A 21294-nucleotide genomic window follows, 5' to 3' on the forward strand; every position below is an offset into this window, starting at 1 on the left:
TGCAGCTGAAAACAACCCTATGAGAGCAGTGAGAGTAAAACCAAAGTAAAGTTGTAGGTCGCTCAGCTAAACAATGAGCTCAAACTCGCTGTAAAGTGCTGTAAAGCCGAGGGAAGCTGCAGATTCAGGTTATAATTCTCTGTAGGTTCATCACATTGAGCGGTCTCTTTCACACCGTCACATTGTTTTAATAAAAATATTAATTACAGTAACTTTTAGAATAATTCAAGCTTCATAAAAAAGCATTTCTGAGATAATCCAGTTGTTTTATTATGTGTTTTATAGATGTAACATGATGGTTCGACATGTGGTTGGATCACTATTGATGAGAAGTAACAACAAGATTGAGATGGATAACTTTCTCCCGCAGCACTTTACTGATTTTACCAACTTCATCAGCTTCACAACACTTCCTCTTTCTGCCTCACATGTGACAACACTAACCAATCAGAAGCAAGAGTGTCTTAGAATCACTTAGAGTCGTAAAAAAGAGGGAGAACCACAGAGCACAGACGTAGATTCAGCAGAATATCTTATTCTAAAGATGCAGATGTAAAGATAAACATGTAAATATGTAACTGTGCAACTCAATATGTGAAGCTGTGTTAACACTGTAAATATGTTCTTAGTAAGTTAACTCAAATACATGAATTAACTTTATCTTTACATTGGCCATTATTGCCGTTCAATCCAAAATCTTAAAACTCACTAAATTTGGAAGTACATGTAAGACTGTAGAAATCTCTCTGAGAAACAATGGCAGACACTGTACATGCACCCAGTGAAGTATGTAAGCTCCAGTTAACCTATAACTTCAGCTGACAAATGAATCTGTGTGTGTGTGTGTGTGTGTGTGTGTGTGTGTGTGTGTGTGTGTGTGTGTGTGTGTGTGAGTGTGTGAGTGTGTGTGGTGTGTGTGTGTGTGTGTGTGGTACACTCCAGCATGTGTACTGTGACCTCTCAGTCATTAGCCACCACCCAGGTCATATTCGTAAAGCTCTGTCCACAAAACCATGTTGGAGCAAAGTCGGAACAGGTGGTCTTATCAGCAACACGCCCATATGTAGGCCACATGTCAAGCATTAGCTGGCCAGCGCTAGGCTAACGCTGAGCTACGCTGAGGGCGAGACAATGCGGTCAGGTGAAGGGAGTGACTTAGCACAATCAATATACTAAATCTAAGCCACGTGGTCAGAGCAGAAAGGAGGTCAATCCAATTAGTTAGATCTGAGAGACACAAACATCAGAACTCCGTCCAATCCCGTGCCGATCCTAGAATATCCGCCCCCCCGCCCCCCTCAGGTCCTCCGTCTTAAAACATTACACACAGAGCTGTTAAACTGGCCAAGTCAGACACATAAATGCATTTTTATCAGCCTTTAAAATAGTCCAAAAAATATAAAGAAGACAGTTAGAGAAATGCTATGTTATACGTTGGCTGGAATTAAGTGGTTAATTATCTAATCCAGAAAGCGGCTGCCCCACTGTTTGACCTCAGCACACTTCAATGTAGTGCTAAGCTACTAGCAAATGACCTCACTGCACTCATCACGGAGTAGTACTCGGCATGTTTACACTCTGTCTGTGTATCCTTGAGGCTTAATAATGTAACATGTTGAATGCATTTCCATCCTAATAAAACAGCAGCACGGTAATTATCTTTTTATATTTTGAAACTTGCCTAGTTTACATCAGCTGGCAGTCTTCTTCTATGCCGCCTTTTGCTGTTGCCTCGCCGCCAGCTACTTGTAATCAGTGGAACCCGGTATAAACCCCACAGTGTAGCTTCAAGAAGCAGCAAAAAGGGCTATTATGTACGAAGAAAATTGCATGTTAACCTTGCGACTGGCGAGACCACCCCCAGGTAAAAGCCCTGTAACAGCCAGACTGTTCAACCCCTTAATACGGGCCTTCCCCGAAAGTCTGGACCACGATCTAGATCGAAACTGCAGGATAAGTAGAGATATTCCTTGACTGCAAGCCACCTGTGTGTGTGTGTGTGTGTGTGTGTGTGTGTGTGTGTGTGTGTGTGTGTGTGTGTGTGTGTGTGTGTGTGCGTGTGTCCTGTGTTCCCATACATCAAGTTTCTGTGTGTGTTAAGTCCCGTCCACTCACAAGAAGCGTGATGTCGTTACCATGGCAACCACCAGGATCTGTGTCTCTTTTCTGGCACCGTTATGGCCGACTTACTGTATGGTTTTTGTGTCAGCACTGTACTGGATCTCTGACGTAATGTAAATCTTAAATGTGGACATAATGTTTGAGTGTCCCTCCCTTTATATGTGCTCTGTTGGCTGTCAAACCCGTCTCTTCATTCATTTCTCCATGTCCTTGTTTTTTTTCTATTAATTTTAGAGGTGGGAAGTAACTAAGTAGAAATACTTTGTCACTGTATTTAAGTAATATTTAAGTATTTTCAGGTATCTGCGCCTTTTTATTTATTTTTACACATATGTCTTACCCTTTCTACTCTTTTCAAAACAGGCTTGTTACTTTAGCTTTAATGCATTTGCATCACAATATTGATTTTTATTTCTATCTCTGAGATTACACGCCTTCCCAACATCTGGACCGGTGCGTATCATGCATGACAGACATAACATGACGAAACAGACAAGCCTGGGAAACTCGACCCTATTTGAAGTTTTAGGTAGCTTTGCACAGAAACGGCCGGGAGAAGTGAGTACTTTTATACTTTGAGCACATTTCAGAGCCTGTACTTGTCCCTCCAAACACTTAAATAGCGATCTATTATCAGACAGGCACAGAAAATAGTTTCTGATCCAACTCACATTCTCCACCGAGAGGTCCAGCTTTTCCCCTCTGCTAGAAGATTCAGGGTTCCCCAGGGCACACTGAACCATTATATACATCCATTCCTGCCTGTGTCCATTAAGACTCTCAACTCAAACAGGTAGTGTAGGATGTAAGCCACAATGGTTGTGGCATTGTCAGAAGGTGTGTATGTACATACTGTTACTTGGAAGCTGTGTGTTGCTGAGATGTTAATGTTTGATATTTTTATTATGCAGTATGTGGGTATTTTTTAATCTTCTGTGGAGCTGCAGGACGGAGTCCAACACAAATTTCCCTACAGGGACATTAAAGTTAATTCTATTCTAGTGAAGAAGTTGAATCAGTACTTCCACTAGTATCTGTACTTCTACTTTGGTAAAGAATGTGTGTACTTTTGCCAACTCTGATTTTAACTGACCAATAAATGAAAAACTTCCCAAAAATAATACGAAACAAGTTAATTATCCCAAAGAGCCTGAAAAAGTCTAACATTATTTGCATTATGAAAGGAAGAGTAATATGGATCAACATCAAACAGAAATGCTGTGGTATGTAGAACATAATCCTGTTGTGGGCCTTTAGTAATTGAAGCCCGAGGTCGGTGTTTATTTAGCAGAAGCAGTGATGTCTGGAAGACTGCGGCTATTAAAAGCTTTTATGAGAGAAGGAAAGCACATCTCGACACTTACTGAACGCACCGCAACGCCTCTTCAGAGCCATTGTTCTGGACAGTAAATGAGTCATTCACACTACCACAGGCAACTTTCCCAGAGCACAGCAAATTATCCTCAGTGTGGCAGTGACACTTATCTCCTTACTGGGATGGGCCGGTGGAGATAGACAAACCACTACTGTAGTTATGGGCCAACAGAGGAAGATAGGGACAGACAATAAGGAAGATAACAGTTCTTGATAAGTGCTCTTCATTTCCCGCAGCGATAACATATTACGGGGAGCAAAAGTCAAATCTTATCTTTGCTAAAACTCTCATGTCCCACACGAGCCAGAATTCAGGACCACCTGCTGTTCAGAGAAAATGTAATCAAACTTTCCTCAACTTGGCACCAACAAATCCAAGAAAAACTACCCGGAAAAAATACAGAGCGCAGCACGTGCGGCCGACTGGGATGATCTTTCCATGAGCGACTCGCTCCAGGGTGACATCCCTCATGTTTTCTGCTCCCTTCCAGATGTGTTCGCTTTTCACACTAGGTTTTATTACACCACATCTGGACAATATGGGAAGCTCAAGATTACCACAAACCACACACACACACACACACACACACACACACACACACACACACACACCACATGAGAACCTCGAAGCAGAGATGTCACCTGCAAGGATTTATGTAACTCTAAGCGAGGAGTGGAGGGCGTGCTTTCATCATTTATATAACAGACTTTATTGATACTCAAAATCATGAGGATGGAAAATCTGCCGCGGGAACAGACTGTGACTTCTGAAGGAGGGCAAGAGGTGGTTCAAGAGTTCTCTTTCTGTTGCTGCCACTCCTACAGGAGGAGAGCAGGAGGGGAGGAAGGGGACATAACTGAGCATCCACAAAGGGCTTTTAAAACAAGTCCTGAACATCAGCTCCTTCACAAAATCAGAGGAGGGTTTCTAAGGAAAGGATGACAGGGGGAAAGGCAACCTCTGGCCAGCTGCAGATGGACAAAGCCGCGGCCACAGAGGGGAAGACAGAGAGCGTTTGTATCTGATATTGAGACACAAAAACAAAACATAGGTTTCTTTTTGCTAATTACCAATAATTTCTTTCCTGAATTAAAATCACTATATTAATACAACTATTATTCTTAAATTATCAATTGATTTGGCTGTTATTTTTTCTTTTCCTTCTGATTTTCATCAATCATGCACTGTAATCAATTAGTCAATAAAATGCAAAAGAAAGTGCCATCATGCCAATATCTTTTGTCCAAAACAAGTTTGCTATCACAGATGACAAAGACAAGAGACAAATGTTTCCAATTTGAGGAGCTTGAACCTGTAAAATTTGGTATTTTCACTTTAAAAAATTACTTAAATGTCTTAAGTGATACTTAAAAAAAGTTGCTGATTCCTTTTATGTCAATTGACTAAAAAAGTAATTGCTTGGGCTCCACGTGACTGAACATAAACTACTGAGACTGTTCATTAGAAAAATGAAACCTGAACACATAACTGAAGACATCAACGACACAGATGAGCTCCAGAGTAATTTAGTTTAAAGACTGCAGGTCCACTGTGACTTCTACGTCACACAGAATAAAGCCTTTTCTGTCCATCTCATTTCTACGTGACACACTGGTGCAGGTGTAGTCGGGGCAGTAGGGCAGCTGGTCGAGTCTGACAGCATGTGCTGACTGTGGAGTGTGTGTGTGTGTGTGTGTGTGTGTGTGTGTGTGTGTGTGTGTGTGTGTGTGTGTGTGTGTGTGTGTGTGTGTGTGTGTGTGTGAGAGATGCTGACAAGGCACCTGCAAACTCTGGCATACCCCAGAATAAATAAAGAGCCTGTGAGGGGACACAAACAGGCTCACTGTCGGGCTGCTACTGGTATCTGCTGCTGATGACTGACTAGTTGACTCATAAAGTGTAATGAGACATACGACAAGGCTACAGATCCTGTGAGAAATTTGACTTTATCGGCCATAAAAATAACTGCTGATAAAATATATCTGCGCAGATGTAGGGACGCAACCGACGATTACTTTTATTAGCGATTCATCTGTGGATTATTTTTTCAATTATTTTTTCGTGTATAAAACATCAGAAAAGTGTGACAAAAGGTCTTATTTTGTGCGACCACAAGTCCAAAACACAAAGATATTAAGCTGACCAAGAAAATCAGCTAGGTTGTGAGAAGCTCGAACACAGAGAATGTTTAATTGATGAATCAAATAATTGATTTCAGCTCTACACAGATGTATCGTGGCCATGAAGACGGGTCCTGGAAATGTCGACAATGTCATACACAAGTTATGAATGTAGTATGCGAGTTAAAATAACTTTAACTGCGGAGTGCGGAGGATTTGATCGAGGGACGGAGGACAGCTTAATTTAAGTCATGATTATCTCAACAGTTGCTTTGTTTTGACCTGCAAACTACACTTAAGCTAAGAAGTTAAACAAATTACTCCGACCCCTTTGAGACCAACGTGGCTCCACCAAATCTCTCCATAACCTCTGACCTCAAGCTGTTACAGCCGGAGTGAGAAGCTGTATCCACATTACCCTCTGCTTGATAGTTGAGAAAGCAGGAACAGTATGTACTCCTCTTTCCCAGCCAGTAGTACCAGTCTTCATGTATACAGTTTCACAGAAAAATAAGAGCTTGGCACCCGATTGGAGATAAAGAAAACAGTGAAACGTAACAGCTGGAGATGTTGGTATTCCTCATTTTTCAGCTGAGCAAAACGCCATTACAAAATCTGTACTTGTTGCTTTTTGGTTATTTCATGTTAAATTTAAACAGATGAAACTAGCTGAGGTGAGATTTAATCAACATGGACCAAAATGGTAACACCGGCTGTAAAGAAGAAGAAAAGTCACTGCTTTCATTTCACAGTGACCCAGTAAAGTTGTGGGAATTTATAGGGATTCTGAAACAGAACAGAAGACACATACTTTACCTATGCTAATGTGTGAACACTAGAGCTTTTTAGTATTTAACTTTTAATACTGCCACATGGACACATCCTGCACAAGACGTCCATTCTAGTTCTAGTCTTTCGTTTTATGATTTAAACACATATAGGATCTTTAAAGTCTTAATGGGAGTTGAGCGTTATTTCTCTTAATCAATTAGTCGATCGACAGGAAGTTAATCTGCAACTATTTTGACCATCAATTCATATTTATTCAATAATTTTCCAAGTAAAAATGCCAAAAGAATTGATGGTTGTAGGTTCTCAAATGTGAGAACTTGGTCCTACATTATAGTTAATTGAATATCTTAAGGTTCGAGACAAGGACATTACATAACATCTCCCTGGGCTGTCGGAAATTGAAATGTGATATTTTATAGCAATAAATGGCTTCATCCAGAAAACAATTGGCCGATCAATCAACAATGAAAATTATCATTAGCTGCAGCCCTAATATACGTATTATATAAGGTTTTGTCAGTTCAGGAAACATTTTAATGTCACTACAAATATTCAAATCTCATTCTTTGCTGCATTGTCCCCGAACTGAATACATTTCTTCATCAAATGTGTGAAAACAGCTTTTTTAAAATGTCTTAAATGTGTGACCACACTGATGAGTGTGTTTGTCTGTGGATACATTTGTTTATTTATAATCACATATTTATTTATACTTCATGTTTCATATTGACAACAGTCTTAACTCTCACATCAGCAAAAAACAATACTACATTCTTTGACTTACAGAAGCCGGTGTCCACTAATGCTTGTTCCACTGGCTCCTTCCCATCATGCAAGGTGAATAAAGGACTGAGTGACTCATTCATTTCCTGACGTCCATTTTTATGAGTCTGACTAATGACAGTTATGGGGGTTATAGAGAGCAAAGGAAGGACATGATCATCTGGATGACTCGTCAAGCACTTCAGGTAATCAATCTATAATCTCTCTTTATTGTCTTATAAACTCAAATATAATCAAAGGCGGCACCAGACAAATGATCTCAGTGGAACAACAGACCAACAATTTGTCTTAAGAAACCTCATAAAAAATCTCATTGTTTGTAAAAATGCAAATAAGTAACATAACAGTATGTTGTGTGGTTCACTTTAAGGATTTTTTTTCTGTATTTCTATAGCCCTGGGTTAAATAACTCGACAAAAGAGGATTGAACAGTGAAGAAGTTTTAAGACAACTACTTAAAAATGGCTTTACAAGAGCGTGTTGGGGAATTACATGAACCTGTCCTGACACAGTTTTAAATGTTCACAGGAGCTCACAAAGTAATCTTTGTTTGAACTTTATTTAAATACTTTCTTCTAATAGGAGTTAAAGTAACCAACAAGTAGAAGACAATAGATAATAAAGATAATAACAGTTAAATTAAGATCTCTCTGAACAACATTAGTGTCAGCGACAGAACAGCCTTTGATCATCTGGGATAACCATGAGCAAACAACTCCAAACATATGGCTTGCTATTACATAAGCCTCCATGTTGAGTAGTTGCTCAAACACTGAACTGTAACTCTATTCTTCAACTACGCCGCTGACTAACCTCAAGTTGCAACACAAACAATTCTGTGGTAAATTGCTTGTGTAACTTGCCACTGTGTGTTTTAACTTCACATTATTCATGTCTTTCCAACGCAGTACAGATAACCTGACACTTGAGGCTTACACTTCGCATGTTACTCAACCAGGGAATGCAGCCTATAGGCCGAGCCTATTGTGTAAGCATTCACACTGGCCGGTATTATACTCTTTACCCTAGTTTCACCTCAGTAAAACACACACAGAACTGTAACTTTACACTCAACTGAAAGGACATGAACGCTGTTCAATCATCCCACATCTCTCTCATCTTGTCGTTTTGTTTTTTTCACCCAGCCTGAGGAAAATCAACACTTTCAGGGCACAGTAAATCTTGCTTGACCCCGCCCAGTTGGGGGAGATCCCGTAACATACACTAATCCAGTATTAGTGAGGGCTCTGGGGAGATGGTATTAAATGTGCAAGTGTGTGTGCATTTGTGTGTGTATTGAGGTAGCAGTGAAGGAGATGCTGAGAGGTGAAACTGCTGACCTGGTTTGACTCACACCGGGAGTGTTTCTGTTGGCCGGGAACACGAAGGAGCACAACAGGAGCTCCAGCGATCACTGGGCCAACGAGCTCTGCGGATCCTTTACATGCACAAAACATGAATACTTGTAGGTAAAGGAAAACCAACCCAACTAGTGGGTGAGATTTTCTCCAGATGTGTCGCAGACAATAAAGTCCTCATCTTTTATAAAGAGTTGCATTATTAAAGGCTTGTGATGTCTGACCTGTTGCTTTATAGTAAACTCACAAGCCAACAGTTGTGACGTTGCAATCGTAATTAAAACAAATTCAACCAATCCCTGTGAATTCTGCACAAATGTCCAATCACTGTAACCTTTCTTAGCAATCCCCAACGCATAACTTTAAGCTATACATCACCAAACTACTAAAAAACCTGAACTATTATTGCAATTTTCACTTTCTCTTGTAATTTCATCCTAACATGCATCGCAACAACAACAACAAGGTGCCATGAAATCAGGCATTTTAAGCTGCAACAATCCCCAAAAAAGCCCATCCTGGAGAGACTGACACACAGCTACCATATATAGCGTTTATAAAGTTAAGTTAACAAAACAGATGCCTACTAACACATCAAGAAGACACAGAGTGGAGTTTCTGATCACATGATGAATGTCAGACCAATATTAACTCTCCTTTAAGCTCTGTTTAGGTCTCCACCAACTCGTGAGAAAATGTCTGGGTATTTAGCTGCTGGATGTTTGTCTTTCTTCACCCGCTCTGTCTGTCGGCTGTTTGGTGGAGGACAGTTGGTGTACAGATGGGGTCTATCAGAGATTTCTAACTAGAAACAGATGCTTGTGGGGGTTGATGAGAACTTCTAAGACACAAGAATACATTAAACGTGCAAGTTGTACAGGCAACACGATGAGACAGAGCTCCGTAGAGATGGAGAATTGTTCACTCTGGGGCTTTAATTAACTGCTACTTTCATTATCAGTTCATTCTTGATTAACTGATTAATTGTTTTGTGTATAAAACGTCAGACAAAAGTGAAAAATTCCCATCACTTTTTCTCAGCACCCAAGGTGATGTCTTCAGATAGCTTTTTTTGTCTTGTTTGATCACAAGTTAGAAATGAAAACACAATTATTACTGCAGTAATTAAATAATTATAAAATGGAGTGGTGGTTCTCAATGTATTAATGCAGGTTTAGGTGTCACAATGACAGTGGAGGCAATTAATCTTCCTCAAAGCCAATGTACAGTGTGTCTATGTGTACTATAGTGTGAAGCTCTCAAGCCTCGCTGAAAATGTATGTGCCTGGACAAAATGGGTGTTCCTGCAAATCCTGCAGCAGTGTTTTGCAGCTCAGGGTGCTCCTGAAAACACCCCACTAACATACACAAACCATTAGCTGTGCTCCTGCACTAATGACCTGTGACACCCTCCCTGGTCTTGGAAAGCAGACCCCGATGATGCACTGTCAGGGTGAGCAGTGTGAAGTAACCCCATACCCCAGGGGGAGAACAGAAGACAGCTGAGCTCATATTAAGCTGTCACTTTGCTCACATGTAAAAACAAATGACCATGCTTCCTGTGAGCAGTCTTTGTTTTCACCAGTTTCAACAACAACGTTCAACCAGAACCAGTTCCTGATAAAAAATTAAAAAAAATGTAGTATTGCCTCTATTGGTACCATAAAAAGACACGATCTAAATACTGATTTGTTATATTCCATAGACATGATAGCAGACACCGTAGAGACATGCAGGAAACACAGGGAGAGAATAAGGGGCATAACAAGCAACAGAAGGTTTTCGAACAAACCATTAGGCTACTAGGACGCCCCATCCTGTAGCATTTTCAGCACATCTTGCATTATCATACCTATTTAGAACATTCATTCCCCGACTGTGCTTTCAATCATTCTTAAATGTCGGGTAGCCACCTGAAAACCCAAAGTCTTGACAGGCTGACATCTGGATTCAAAGCCTGGGTGGTAGTTAAACGCTCGATGATGACTAGCTAGTACAAGAAGACTACAAATAAATAAATAAAATACACCAAGGATCCATATTCAAATCATCCAGGATAAAACATTTTTTATATCAATCCTTATTTCATCAGTTGTTCGGTCTTTGTAGATGTGTCACAAAAAGCTTTAAAAAAGGAGAGAAAAGATCAACTATTATGTGGGCGAAGGCAGCAGTCATCTTGCAAAGACAAGACACAGAGTTTTCTGCACTAACCTATCATTACTGATGAGCACTGTTGGAACAAATGGAGATCAAGCAGAGAAACATACAGCAAATGGGCTGTAATGGTAATGCTGCACGAACAGATTTCTTTCTGTCACCTATTGCGATACAGCTAATGTCTAACGCTGTGCTGTTTCTTGTTAGTACACGTGTTTATGTGGCAAGTAGCTTCAAAATAAAAAGTAGAGCATATTGTTTCTGCATCTGAGAAAATGAGTTAAAACTTCCTACATACTATGTTCCATGCTGGTCTGGAGACAAAAGCAGACAAAGACTACCCAAACTTTTTCTAAGAGTAAATTCCAGTGTGCGAGTATGTAGTAACAGGAATTTATGGTGTAATGTAAATTTCACCCATATCTGGCACAAGAAGGTAAACAATGTCAGGAATGACAGACAGCAGATAAGTGCTAAACCAACATTAGGTGAAGTATTTGTCTTATTTCACGTATGCTTGTATTCATCTTTATTCAGGGTCAACTGAAGTCCAAAGGTGTTGAAGGTGGGACAAGTACGTCTTATACCCCTTATTCCCCCTAAACCCTAACTTGAAGCCTGTCACATTTCTAATTCCCTTAAATTTAGAATAATAACCATGCGCAACCAAAAACGCTGTAACTTGCTGCTTTTATCTAACCAGCACAACATGCCCTTATGGTTTATGTTTTCATCTCCTTCAAGCTGAGTTTTATTAATTGAAGCACTTGAGCGACAGGGCTTGTCAGGATCTTAACACGTAGCTGCAGCTGTTGGCTGGTTTCCAAAAAGACCAAAACCTCTTGTAACTGATATCCTCTATGAAGGGTTAAAAAAAAACCCTCTCTCTATATGCCTTAGACCTCGGGGTGAGTTTGCCCTGCGACCGACAGTCAAGACAAAATGTCTGTCTGCTTTGCTATAGTATTGTTGACTTGAGAGCGAAGGCTCAACTCTGTCCTAGTCTTTGATAGACATTTCTGAATGATGTACCGTACTGTTGTTAAGCTACATTAAACCCAAGTCAGTCGTTAAAGGCTTTATACAACTTTTTCCACATACGCAGTAGTATTCCCCAAAGCCTGTAAACAGACTTTAAAGGGTAAAATCAGAGTTCCCCTCTTGAAACCAAATGCCCTTGGTAGAGGTTAAGGTTAATTCAAAGCTCTTTGCATTAAGATGAGAGAACATTAACTCCAGTCGAGGTCAACACCTTTCATCGCCATTAAGACACTGAACTTGTCAATGACTATATCTTGTGTTGAAATATAACCACACACAATTAAAGGAGATAAAAATAAAATATCATTTTGTCTGTGCTGCTCGTCTACCGTCCTTAATGAAGAGAAGTAAAGATGAAGTGTATGAGGTAATGTTGGCACCCCTCCTCTCCTCTATCTTTCTCTGCAGTAGCACAGCAGCTCCAGTCTTGGCATCAATCACCAGTGGACAGATACGCAATCTTACTGTGCAAACAATTAAAAGGCTGCTCCTCTGCACTCAAAACTACTCACTCGTGTTGCCGTGTTGAGGATTAACCAAATATGCTTACACATTAACTCCAGAGATACAGCAATGAATGGCATTCCTGAGAACTGTGTTTGCTAAACTGAAGGCAATAAAACGCAGAGTAGAGCTACTTATTATCTTTCTGGTTACCTTTGAACTTGGCTTCTAAGCTACCTTTTTCAACTTGACACTGATGCTAAGAGCACCAGCAGAATTTGAACTAAATGAATTGGACTGTAATCAACAAATGAAAACTGACATCTCCTCCGGTATAGTGCCCATGATTTCAAGGTATCACACATTATTTGGCTGTTAGACAATGCACACAAGTGATGCACGGGTCGGGGTTTTTTCCAACCCGCATTTATTTAATAATTTGACCCGCTCCACCCCGCCCAGCACAACCGCATGTATTTTCACAACCCGTATTAAATACACGTTAAATATGTCATTAAATAAGGCTTTTATTTGGTCTTACAAATGGGCTTGAAAACAGCCTTTCGAGTGGCACTGGAAACTGGCAACAAAAAATTCAAATCTTAATAAAAATATATGTATATATAGGCACTTTTGTGACGTCAGGTCGCAGGTGGATTTACCCAACAGAGTTGTTAAGAAGTAGGCTGTATTGGACATATTTAATCCTTAATGACCCGCCCCACCCGCCCCGCCAATAAAGTTAACATTTCCTGACCCAACCCAACCCGACCCGTATCCGCGCATCACTAATGCACACATTTGTACAGTCATGGCCGAGTATACCCAGATGAAGAAATACCAGAAGAAATGTATGCATCTCTCTGAGCACTGCCCTGTTCTTTGTAAGTGAATCAAGTGTAAACAGCTGGTGATCAGGTGATGTGACAGTGAGTGATATAACCCCTTATAAAAGACAACAACCCTCTTGACAATAAGCAACCAGTATTTGCTTTCCTGACTGGCAGGATTGTGCATACAGTTAAAGGGTGTTATATAACCTTCAGGAATTCAGTTGATGTTGAAGTCAAATTAGAAAACAATGTGCGGTTGTGAACTCGTCAAAGATTCTTGACTGGTGTGCATTAAAGTGACAGGTCCCTGAAGAAGAAAAAGAATATGAGTGGAATGTCTTGACTGATATGAAAACAGCCAGTTTCCTTCACAACCTTTGGCTGGGCCTCTACAGGGTCTACCTTGGGACAATCTTTCCACTGTGCAGAAGAAAAAATGGTCACAATCACAAAAACAAGAATCTGTAACCACTGATAGGCTGTTGGCTGCTTGCAGATATAGAGCTCCTCTCTGTGCTGCATAATCCCCACACAGCTGGACTCAAAGTGAAATAAACCTCTGTATGGGGGCAGACACAACTCAGGGCCAACCATAAAGACAGTTGTGGCTAAGCACTGTTGTGTAACTAATGTTTAAAGCTGCACAGAATCTCTTTCACAGCAAAGTGTGTTGAGTATGGTAGCAGGAATTGATCCATTTCTAAAAACGCACTGTAGAAACTGTGAGTGCAGAATGAACGTGCCAGCCCACCCATATTGGTGTAACCTATGTACAGATGTTACAGGTTTCTTCGTACGTAGCCAGTTCAACTAACAAACAACATGAAGCAGGCAGCATTATTAACAAGAGCTGCCAGTCTTTTGGGGTAAATCCAAGTCTCAAGAATGAGGGAAGCATTAGCCAAACTTAAAGCCCCAACAGACAACTGAGAAGTGATCTGGTGTGATGAATCTGGAGCACACAGTTTTTATATAACTGAGCTTTTTAATAAGATCCAGCAACTAAAGTTCCAGGATTTTACAGTATCAGAACCACGTCTCATCTTTTGGGAGTGAAGTCTAAGCCGTTATTGGAACTTCTCCCTGACTTAAGGTCAAGTCTCTGAAACGCAGGACGCTAGTGTTTTTGCTTACCTCTAGTACTGGCCCTGCCCCCAAGATTATCTGCTCCACTCCACTGGCAAAACCCTTCTGGCTGAGAGCAGTCAGATGATGAATGAGGAAGTTTGTGCTTTGCGTTTTCCCGGAGCCGCTCTCCCCAGATATAACAATGCACTGATTTCTCTCTCTCTGCAGCATGGCGTGGTAAGCCACATCCGCCACGGCGTAAATATGTGGCTCCAAATCTCCCAGTGTATGATTATCATACATCTTCACATACTTGGGGTTGTAGATGGGCAGGAACTTGAAGGGGTTAATGACAATGAGGATGCTCCCAACATAAGTATAGATCTTTTCCTGGCGGAAGCGCGAGCGCAGGTTGTCCAGCAGCGAGCGCTCGTTGAGTTCCGGCAGGTAGCATAGATCTGCATGGTCGCCCTGAGAATCAGGTTGTGGCAGCAGTCCACGTTCCACCATGCGCCTGCGCTCCTCTGTGACCTGCAGCCACATCTGGAGGCTGCCGCCATAGTGAATCGAGCCATCCAGGTTCTTCTGCCTTAGGAGGAAGCGGTAATCCTCGCCGCCAGACAGTGGCCGGTGCTCTAGGGCCACACGGGGCCAGAGCATCATCCTCTGCACGGGACAGTCGGAGGGGTTCAGAATCCATTCTTCCCCACCAAACTCCTTCACCTCAGCCAGAACATAACACTTGGTGCGGTCTAGTTGCAGACGTTCAATGACACGTTCGATGGCCTCAGCGGCTGTGGTGGTCTTGCGGGCACTGATTGGACAGTAGATGGTGCCCTCGGCCAAGGCACCCGGGTAGATGCGCACGGTGAACTCCGAGTTCTCGAAGCGCTGCCGCCGGCCCAGGGTGCCCATGCCACCAACGCCATCACGAGCACTCATGGCGGAGCAGGAGTTCCCATTAGCAGCAGCCCGGCACTGGCACGTCCTTTACTGGGCTGGAGAGGCCACTGATTCAAGACATTACCACTGTAAAGCAGAACAGGAAGACACAAAGTTTGATCAATACCTTGAAGACTAAAAATATCACTTTCAAGTTAAACACCACAGAAAACAACAACATTACATACAAAATGGATTCCACATCATTCAAAATGAACAGCAAAGCACTAGCAGGAATGATATTGCAGTTCTATGATCTGAAGCTGCAATAAAAAGACTTTACCAACTATTCAATTAATCTAAAACAGGCCACAGCCCTCTGCAATCTGCCAGATTACGAAATTTGACAGATTATGACACAAAGACTTCATTTTCTATTATGCAATCTACGAAAGGGCCAAATTATTTTGCTGGAGCCTGACATGCATACTCATAAAGGATAAAGGATAAGTCATCAGGATCTACAGGATTACCATTAACACACATACACGCTCCCGAGCACACACATAAGCTCTCGCCAATGCCAAGACCGGCAGCTGCCATCCTCTTTACTGAATACACAATCACGCCATTCACAAGTTCCCTCTTTAATACACAGCAGAGGGACGTCGTGGGGTGAGTAGAGGCCAAAGAGAGAGACAGAGAAAAAGAGGAAGAAAGATGGGTTTGATGACCAAGCTGACACTCATTTCTTTGTCATCGTCAGGGTTTGGACAGTTGTGTAGCACAAAGACTTGATAAAACTGCATTTGAATAAACATAAAGTTATTTTTGAGTGATCCATTTTTTCCATTTCTTTTTGGTCGTCATAACCTCTTAAAATAACAATAACCAACCAAAACATATTCAGCATACATGCGCCGTGTATCCTGAGCACTGAGTCTGCAAAACTGCAAATGAAAAAGCCTTTCAACAAAATGTGTATCCATGTAATTTGTGTCACATTTCATGATCAACTAGAAGTATAAAAGGCACTTTTTAGGTGTTTCTATTCGATTAAAAAAAGAATCACCCACATTGCAATAGCCAACGTATTCATCCTTTCATCTAACCCAGATATCATTAAAGTCGTGTGTATCATCAGTCTGAAATGTTCAATGCATTCCAGGAGTCATTATGGGACGTGCTGTAATTTGTCTTTATCTTGTACCCACTTTTCTTCAACTTGTCTCGTCAACTTCTTCAAAGCAGAGGTATGGGCTTCAACTTGTTGCTATCAGCTGTGGCTTTCTCATGCGGGTAGAGAAAGGATGGATGTTGCTGCATTGCATTCTGGTCTATAAAGAGCTCAAATCTGTGTAGAAATTAGTTTTTTGGCTCTGCTAAACATGTGACCGCTGTACCAATTATATCTAGCAATAGATCACCGATTCTATAGTTATATGTATCAGTAACTGAAAAACATCCTGCAATCAACATTTAGGCAGCAACTAACAATTATTTTCATTATCGATTAATCGGATGTTTTTATTCTTGATTAAACTGCCTGTTATAATTTCCCACAGCCCAAGGTAATGCCTTCATATCAATATTGTTTTGTCTAATTAACAGTCCAAAACCCAAAGATATTCAGTTTACAATCATGTATGACAAATAAAAGGATAAAATTAACATAACTAAGTATCTGGAACCAGCAAACATACTGCATTTTAACTTAAATGTAACTACAATGATTGAAATGGTTACGATTAGTTTTATGTCACTTAACTGATTAGTAGACTAGTTTTTGCAGCTCAGATCAATATCATAGTAACTGTTCCTGAAACGTCAACATATAGCCAAGTTTGGATGGGAAAAACAGCTGTCAGCTGTCTTATTTTATCTGTCTTCTCTCCTGTATTTGCATCTCTTTATATTCATGAAACATAGGCAGCCTGCTAAGTCCTTTACTTTCTTCTAATTTGAGTAGAAGATTCATGTGCAATGCAACGTAACACACTCATACATCCCAGCTGCACATTGGATGAGCTCAATACAAAAGTAAGCATGCCGACCTGTCTGTTAAAGAGACAAACCTTAGCTTTTTTGTGTGAGATTGATGCATTGCAACTTGTGCATTATATGCATTTGTATGAAAATGTATTATAATAATCCTTCATAGCTGTAACACCTCTTTATCTTTAAAAACCCATCTTCAATATCTGAAAGCATAAAGAAAAAAACAAATCAAACTGCTCACCTACTTTCAAACTTGCATGAGCAGCGTGACTATGGCAAAAAAAAAAGTGAAAACAGGAAATGGAACAGGGACACATAAAGTTGGTGCGCAGAGTGGATCACAAAGGACTCCAGCAGGGAAATAATACAATGCTGCACCCCTGGTCATTTCCTGTCGCCCCATATCCAAGCTCTCATGCCATGTGTCGCCTCAGCAACTTTGATATAACCATGAGCCACACAAACACATGCACACAGGACCTCTCCTCTGTCCAAACACAGACACACACCCATATGAGATACAGGAAAACGCACACATTACCTTTTTTTTTCTAATGTCACATAAAGCATTCAATCTAAATGCATATGGCTGAATCCATACACACATAGCCAATGACAGGTATTAACTGTGATGAATGTTTGTGTGTTTCTCCTGCTTGACTGATTGTAATAGGTGTGTGTGTATGTGTATGAGTGTTAGGGCCTGGCGCCTGGAACAGATGGTCAGCTCGCTGCTTAAAGGATAGGGAGGGGGGATTTAGGCTTGTGGCAGTGCTGGGCAGCACAGGGCCGTGCTGGCTGCTTCTCTGTTTACCATCACATGAGGACAATCAACTAATGGACATCTCCTCCAGGAAAACACCGAAAAAATCTATCTTAGCAATCACAATGCATCTTTCAATAAACCTCCATTGCTATCTTGCTTTTGATAGATTTCCAGACAACTGCACCAACCACAGTGTAGAAGGGATCAAGGTGACATAAAGGGAATGTAAAGGTACAGGCTTGGACAAGAGATGCAAATTTTAATCCATTTGCTTAATTGATTGTCAGACACATTTGTAATGAATAATGAATTAATCACTGAAAAAAACGAAAGCTTTAAACAACTGACGGGGTTATTTCCACAGACACAAGGCAAGAACATTTGGTATTTGAATGACAAGTAAATCATTTGAATAACAAAGTCAATTTAACAACTAATGCCTGGCTCTTGCTCAGCCTGTTATCATTCAGCTATTTGCCACACAAAGCTTAAAAGATTAAACAGAATAACTACACGAAAAGTACACTTTTTGAAACACATAAATTAGATGAAACTAAGCATTCAGGGCACTAAAACTTCAACCAGTTCTGGTGTCAACAACAAGCGCTCCAAACTAAAAATACAGATTATGTGCTGGAGAAATAAAAAAAGGGCGGCTCTTCTGATGACAGACAAACAGACCAGTCTTACTGGTTTTTATTTTATACTTGTTGATAAATATTTGGCGGATCAGTTTAGCAAGGGATAATATTACAGGGAAGGAATGGTAAGAGAAGCCGCAGCCACAGTGAGTTAGTTAAATAAGTTCAACAGGTATCAACGTCACTTTAAATCAGGAAAGGAAAAGGCAGATGCTTTTAATGTATTTTACATAGTCACTGCCACAGTGATAGACTACACACACAGGAGAGAGGTGTAACAGATTCCCTTAGACACTAAGGTACTTTTAATTCACTTATATCCTCTGAGTCTTTATTTGAACTACTCACTGTTGTGTGAATTGGGGAAAAGTGATAATCCAAACATTGCAGTCTGGACTCAAAACATGTCACATAAACAGTTTTTTAATAAGCTGTGGCAATATAACGAGAAAGAAAAACAGGGAAACGAGAGAGAAGGTCAGGATTAGGGATGCTCGATATTGGCTTTTCTGCCAATATCCGATATTCCGATATTGTCCAACTCTCAATTTCCGATACCGATATCACCCGATACCGATATATGCAGGCTTTTTACACCAAAACTGTTGTTAGGTAACAACATAACATATCTCCTATTGTGGAATTAACACATTATGCCTAATTCTATTGTGATGCCCCACTGGATGCATACATAAATGCAACATGGCTTTCCAAATGTAAACACTGTCTGTGCACACTAAGAGAACTACTTCAACTTTCATTGTATTAATACTGAAAAGAGCGTCAACGCTAATCGCTAAGTAAGCGCTAGCTTTGGTTAATGTGTTTAATTGTATTATGCACCTGAAGGAGTGCTAATGTAAATTCTAAGCCAATTGTTAGTTTGGTTAAGGGACAGCTCATAGCAGGGTCAAATATTTAAGGTCAATCATTCAGCTTTAAATTGTTTGCTTGTTGGCCACGGTTAGCAACCAACCACTCTAGCGTGTAGCTGTTGTTGTTATACGTCATCTAGCGCGCGCCAGTAAACGTCCCATGCTGCGTTCATGCAGGCTGGGAAATGCTGAAGCCTACAGAACAAACATGGGTTATAAAAACCTGATACCGATAATTCCCGATATTAAATTTTTTAGTGAATATCGGACGATAATATCGGACATCCCTAGTCCGGATGATCAGTGACTGACAGGATGTGAAGGAATGAGATGTGGAGTCTCACTATGATGACAAAATGATAATGATTGTCTTCTTGCTAGTTTCATTATGGTTAAACATGTCATCACAGGAAGTACTACCCTTCACCATGATGTTTCTGTTGTATCAAAAAACACTATATCCCCACATCAGGATCATGCAGTTATCGTGTAGTTGTAAGTGCAAATTGAGTTTTTTTTTTTACTGAATGCCACTCGTGTCCAATAATGAACAATATTTCTAGATAACATATAAACTATTCAGTCTTCAGGCCTCTGTGTTCTACATCAGCACAACATTGTGCTCTGGACTGATAAAAGGAACAAACTCCCTGTTAACTGTGATACTAAAAACAAAAAGGAAACATACGTGCAATTGCTGTACTTTTTTTAACTAAACAAATTATTTTGTAGCCACATGCAAACAGTACAGATGCACTATCGCACCCTATATTAGCATCACTCACGCGGTGTCGTGACCACTTATTGAAAGTATCAAACGCACAGTACAGCCGCTCTGCTGCTAAAAGTGTCCTCAAAGTGAAAATGTGTGCAAACAAAGAGACAGAAAGCAACAGAGTTAACAAAGAAGAAGAAGAGAAAATGTTTGAGGCATGATGTCATTTCACCTGAGCACTGTGCCTGTGTGTCTGCCAATAACTTAAAAAACAAGGTTTGATGCAGATAAGCTTGAGGTTTGTGCCCTGGAGGAGTTGACAGAGCAGGCTGTGAGGAAACCTGCAGTGGCCTCTTCTCGTCTCCTCAAACAACTGAACCAGAAACAGATACGGTTACATCACCTGAATGGTCAGAGATCAGGAGTCAAGTAATTTGACCTGGAATCTGTTCGAGGGGACTTTTCCCAAGACGGAGAAGAGCAGGACAGACCCAATCCCAACTATCTACAAGCAGTAAAGATTCACACAAAGCGAGAAAGTTCTGAATATGTAAAATAAACCATTCGTGGATTATAAGTTCCAACATCACTCTTAACTTTGGTGGTTTTTGCTCAAAGCAATCTGTACTTGGATCAGTGGCTTAAAACAACCTGTAGCATGAGAGAAACACAGAAACAATGGTTTGTTGTATTCGGGAATACAAACATTTCAAATGCAGTGGATTTAAAGGGACCAGTGTGTAGCACTTGAATACAGTTCAGCCTTCCAAGTGTGCTGGAGAAACTATGGTGGCCACGAAATTCATTAAAAATGCAAAGGGTCCTATCTGGATCCAGTGTTTGGTTTGTCCATTCTGGGCTACTGGCAGCCTCCGTGGAAGAGGACCCTCTCCCTTATTCTACGGTAATGAAAACACAACAATTCTTATATTCAGGTGATTATACACTAATGAAAACATACCTATGAATAATATATAACATTTCTGCCAGTAGATCCTCCTAAATGTTACACAGCGGACTTTTAATAAAGCAAACTTTTTTTAACAGTTGGACAGATTTTCAAAATATTACATCCAAACATCTAGGTGGAGCCCTGTTTTTGTGGGTCTGAAAATGTGATTTATCGGAGATTTATGTAACCAAGGTGCTCACAAATGTACCTCTTCGGTTTAGAGATACTGAATAATTAAAAGAAAATTACACCCTTTGCATTCTTTCTGTAATCTGAGCATTGTCTGAGAGATGTTTGGAGGTTCCCTCTGACAGGAAACCAAGGAGAGGGTTCAACCATGTGAGTCAGACTCTTCAATGGCTGCCATTGT

The 21294-nt window shown here is 40.6% G+C and overlaps 1 protein-coding gene across 13 annotated transcripts in view; it reads right to left on the minus strand.

Annotated features, from left to right (window-relative positions):
• myo9aa (myosin IXAa) overlaps positions 1-21294 on the minus strand; it is a 111392-nt gene that overhangs the window by 71494 nt on the left and 18604 nt on the right. For all 13 annotated transcript variants that reach the window (XM_051378335.1, XM_051378340.1, XM_051378341.1 and 10 more), the window contains exon 2: positions 14162-15124. In XM_051378335.1, the coding sequence (XP_051234295.1) occupies positions 14162-15037 (876 nt within the window). In that variant the 5' untranslated portion in view covers positions 15038-15124. The remainder of the gene's footprint in view (positions 1-14161; positions 15125-21294) is intronic.

This window comes from Dicentrarchus labrax, unplaced genomic scaffold, assembly GCF_905237075.1.
Source record: "Dicentrarchus labrax unplaced genomic scaffold, dlabrax2021, whole genome shotgun sequence".
NCBI lineage: Eukaryota > Metazoa > Chordata > Actinopteri > Moronidae > Dicentrarchus > Dicentrarchus labrax.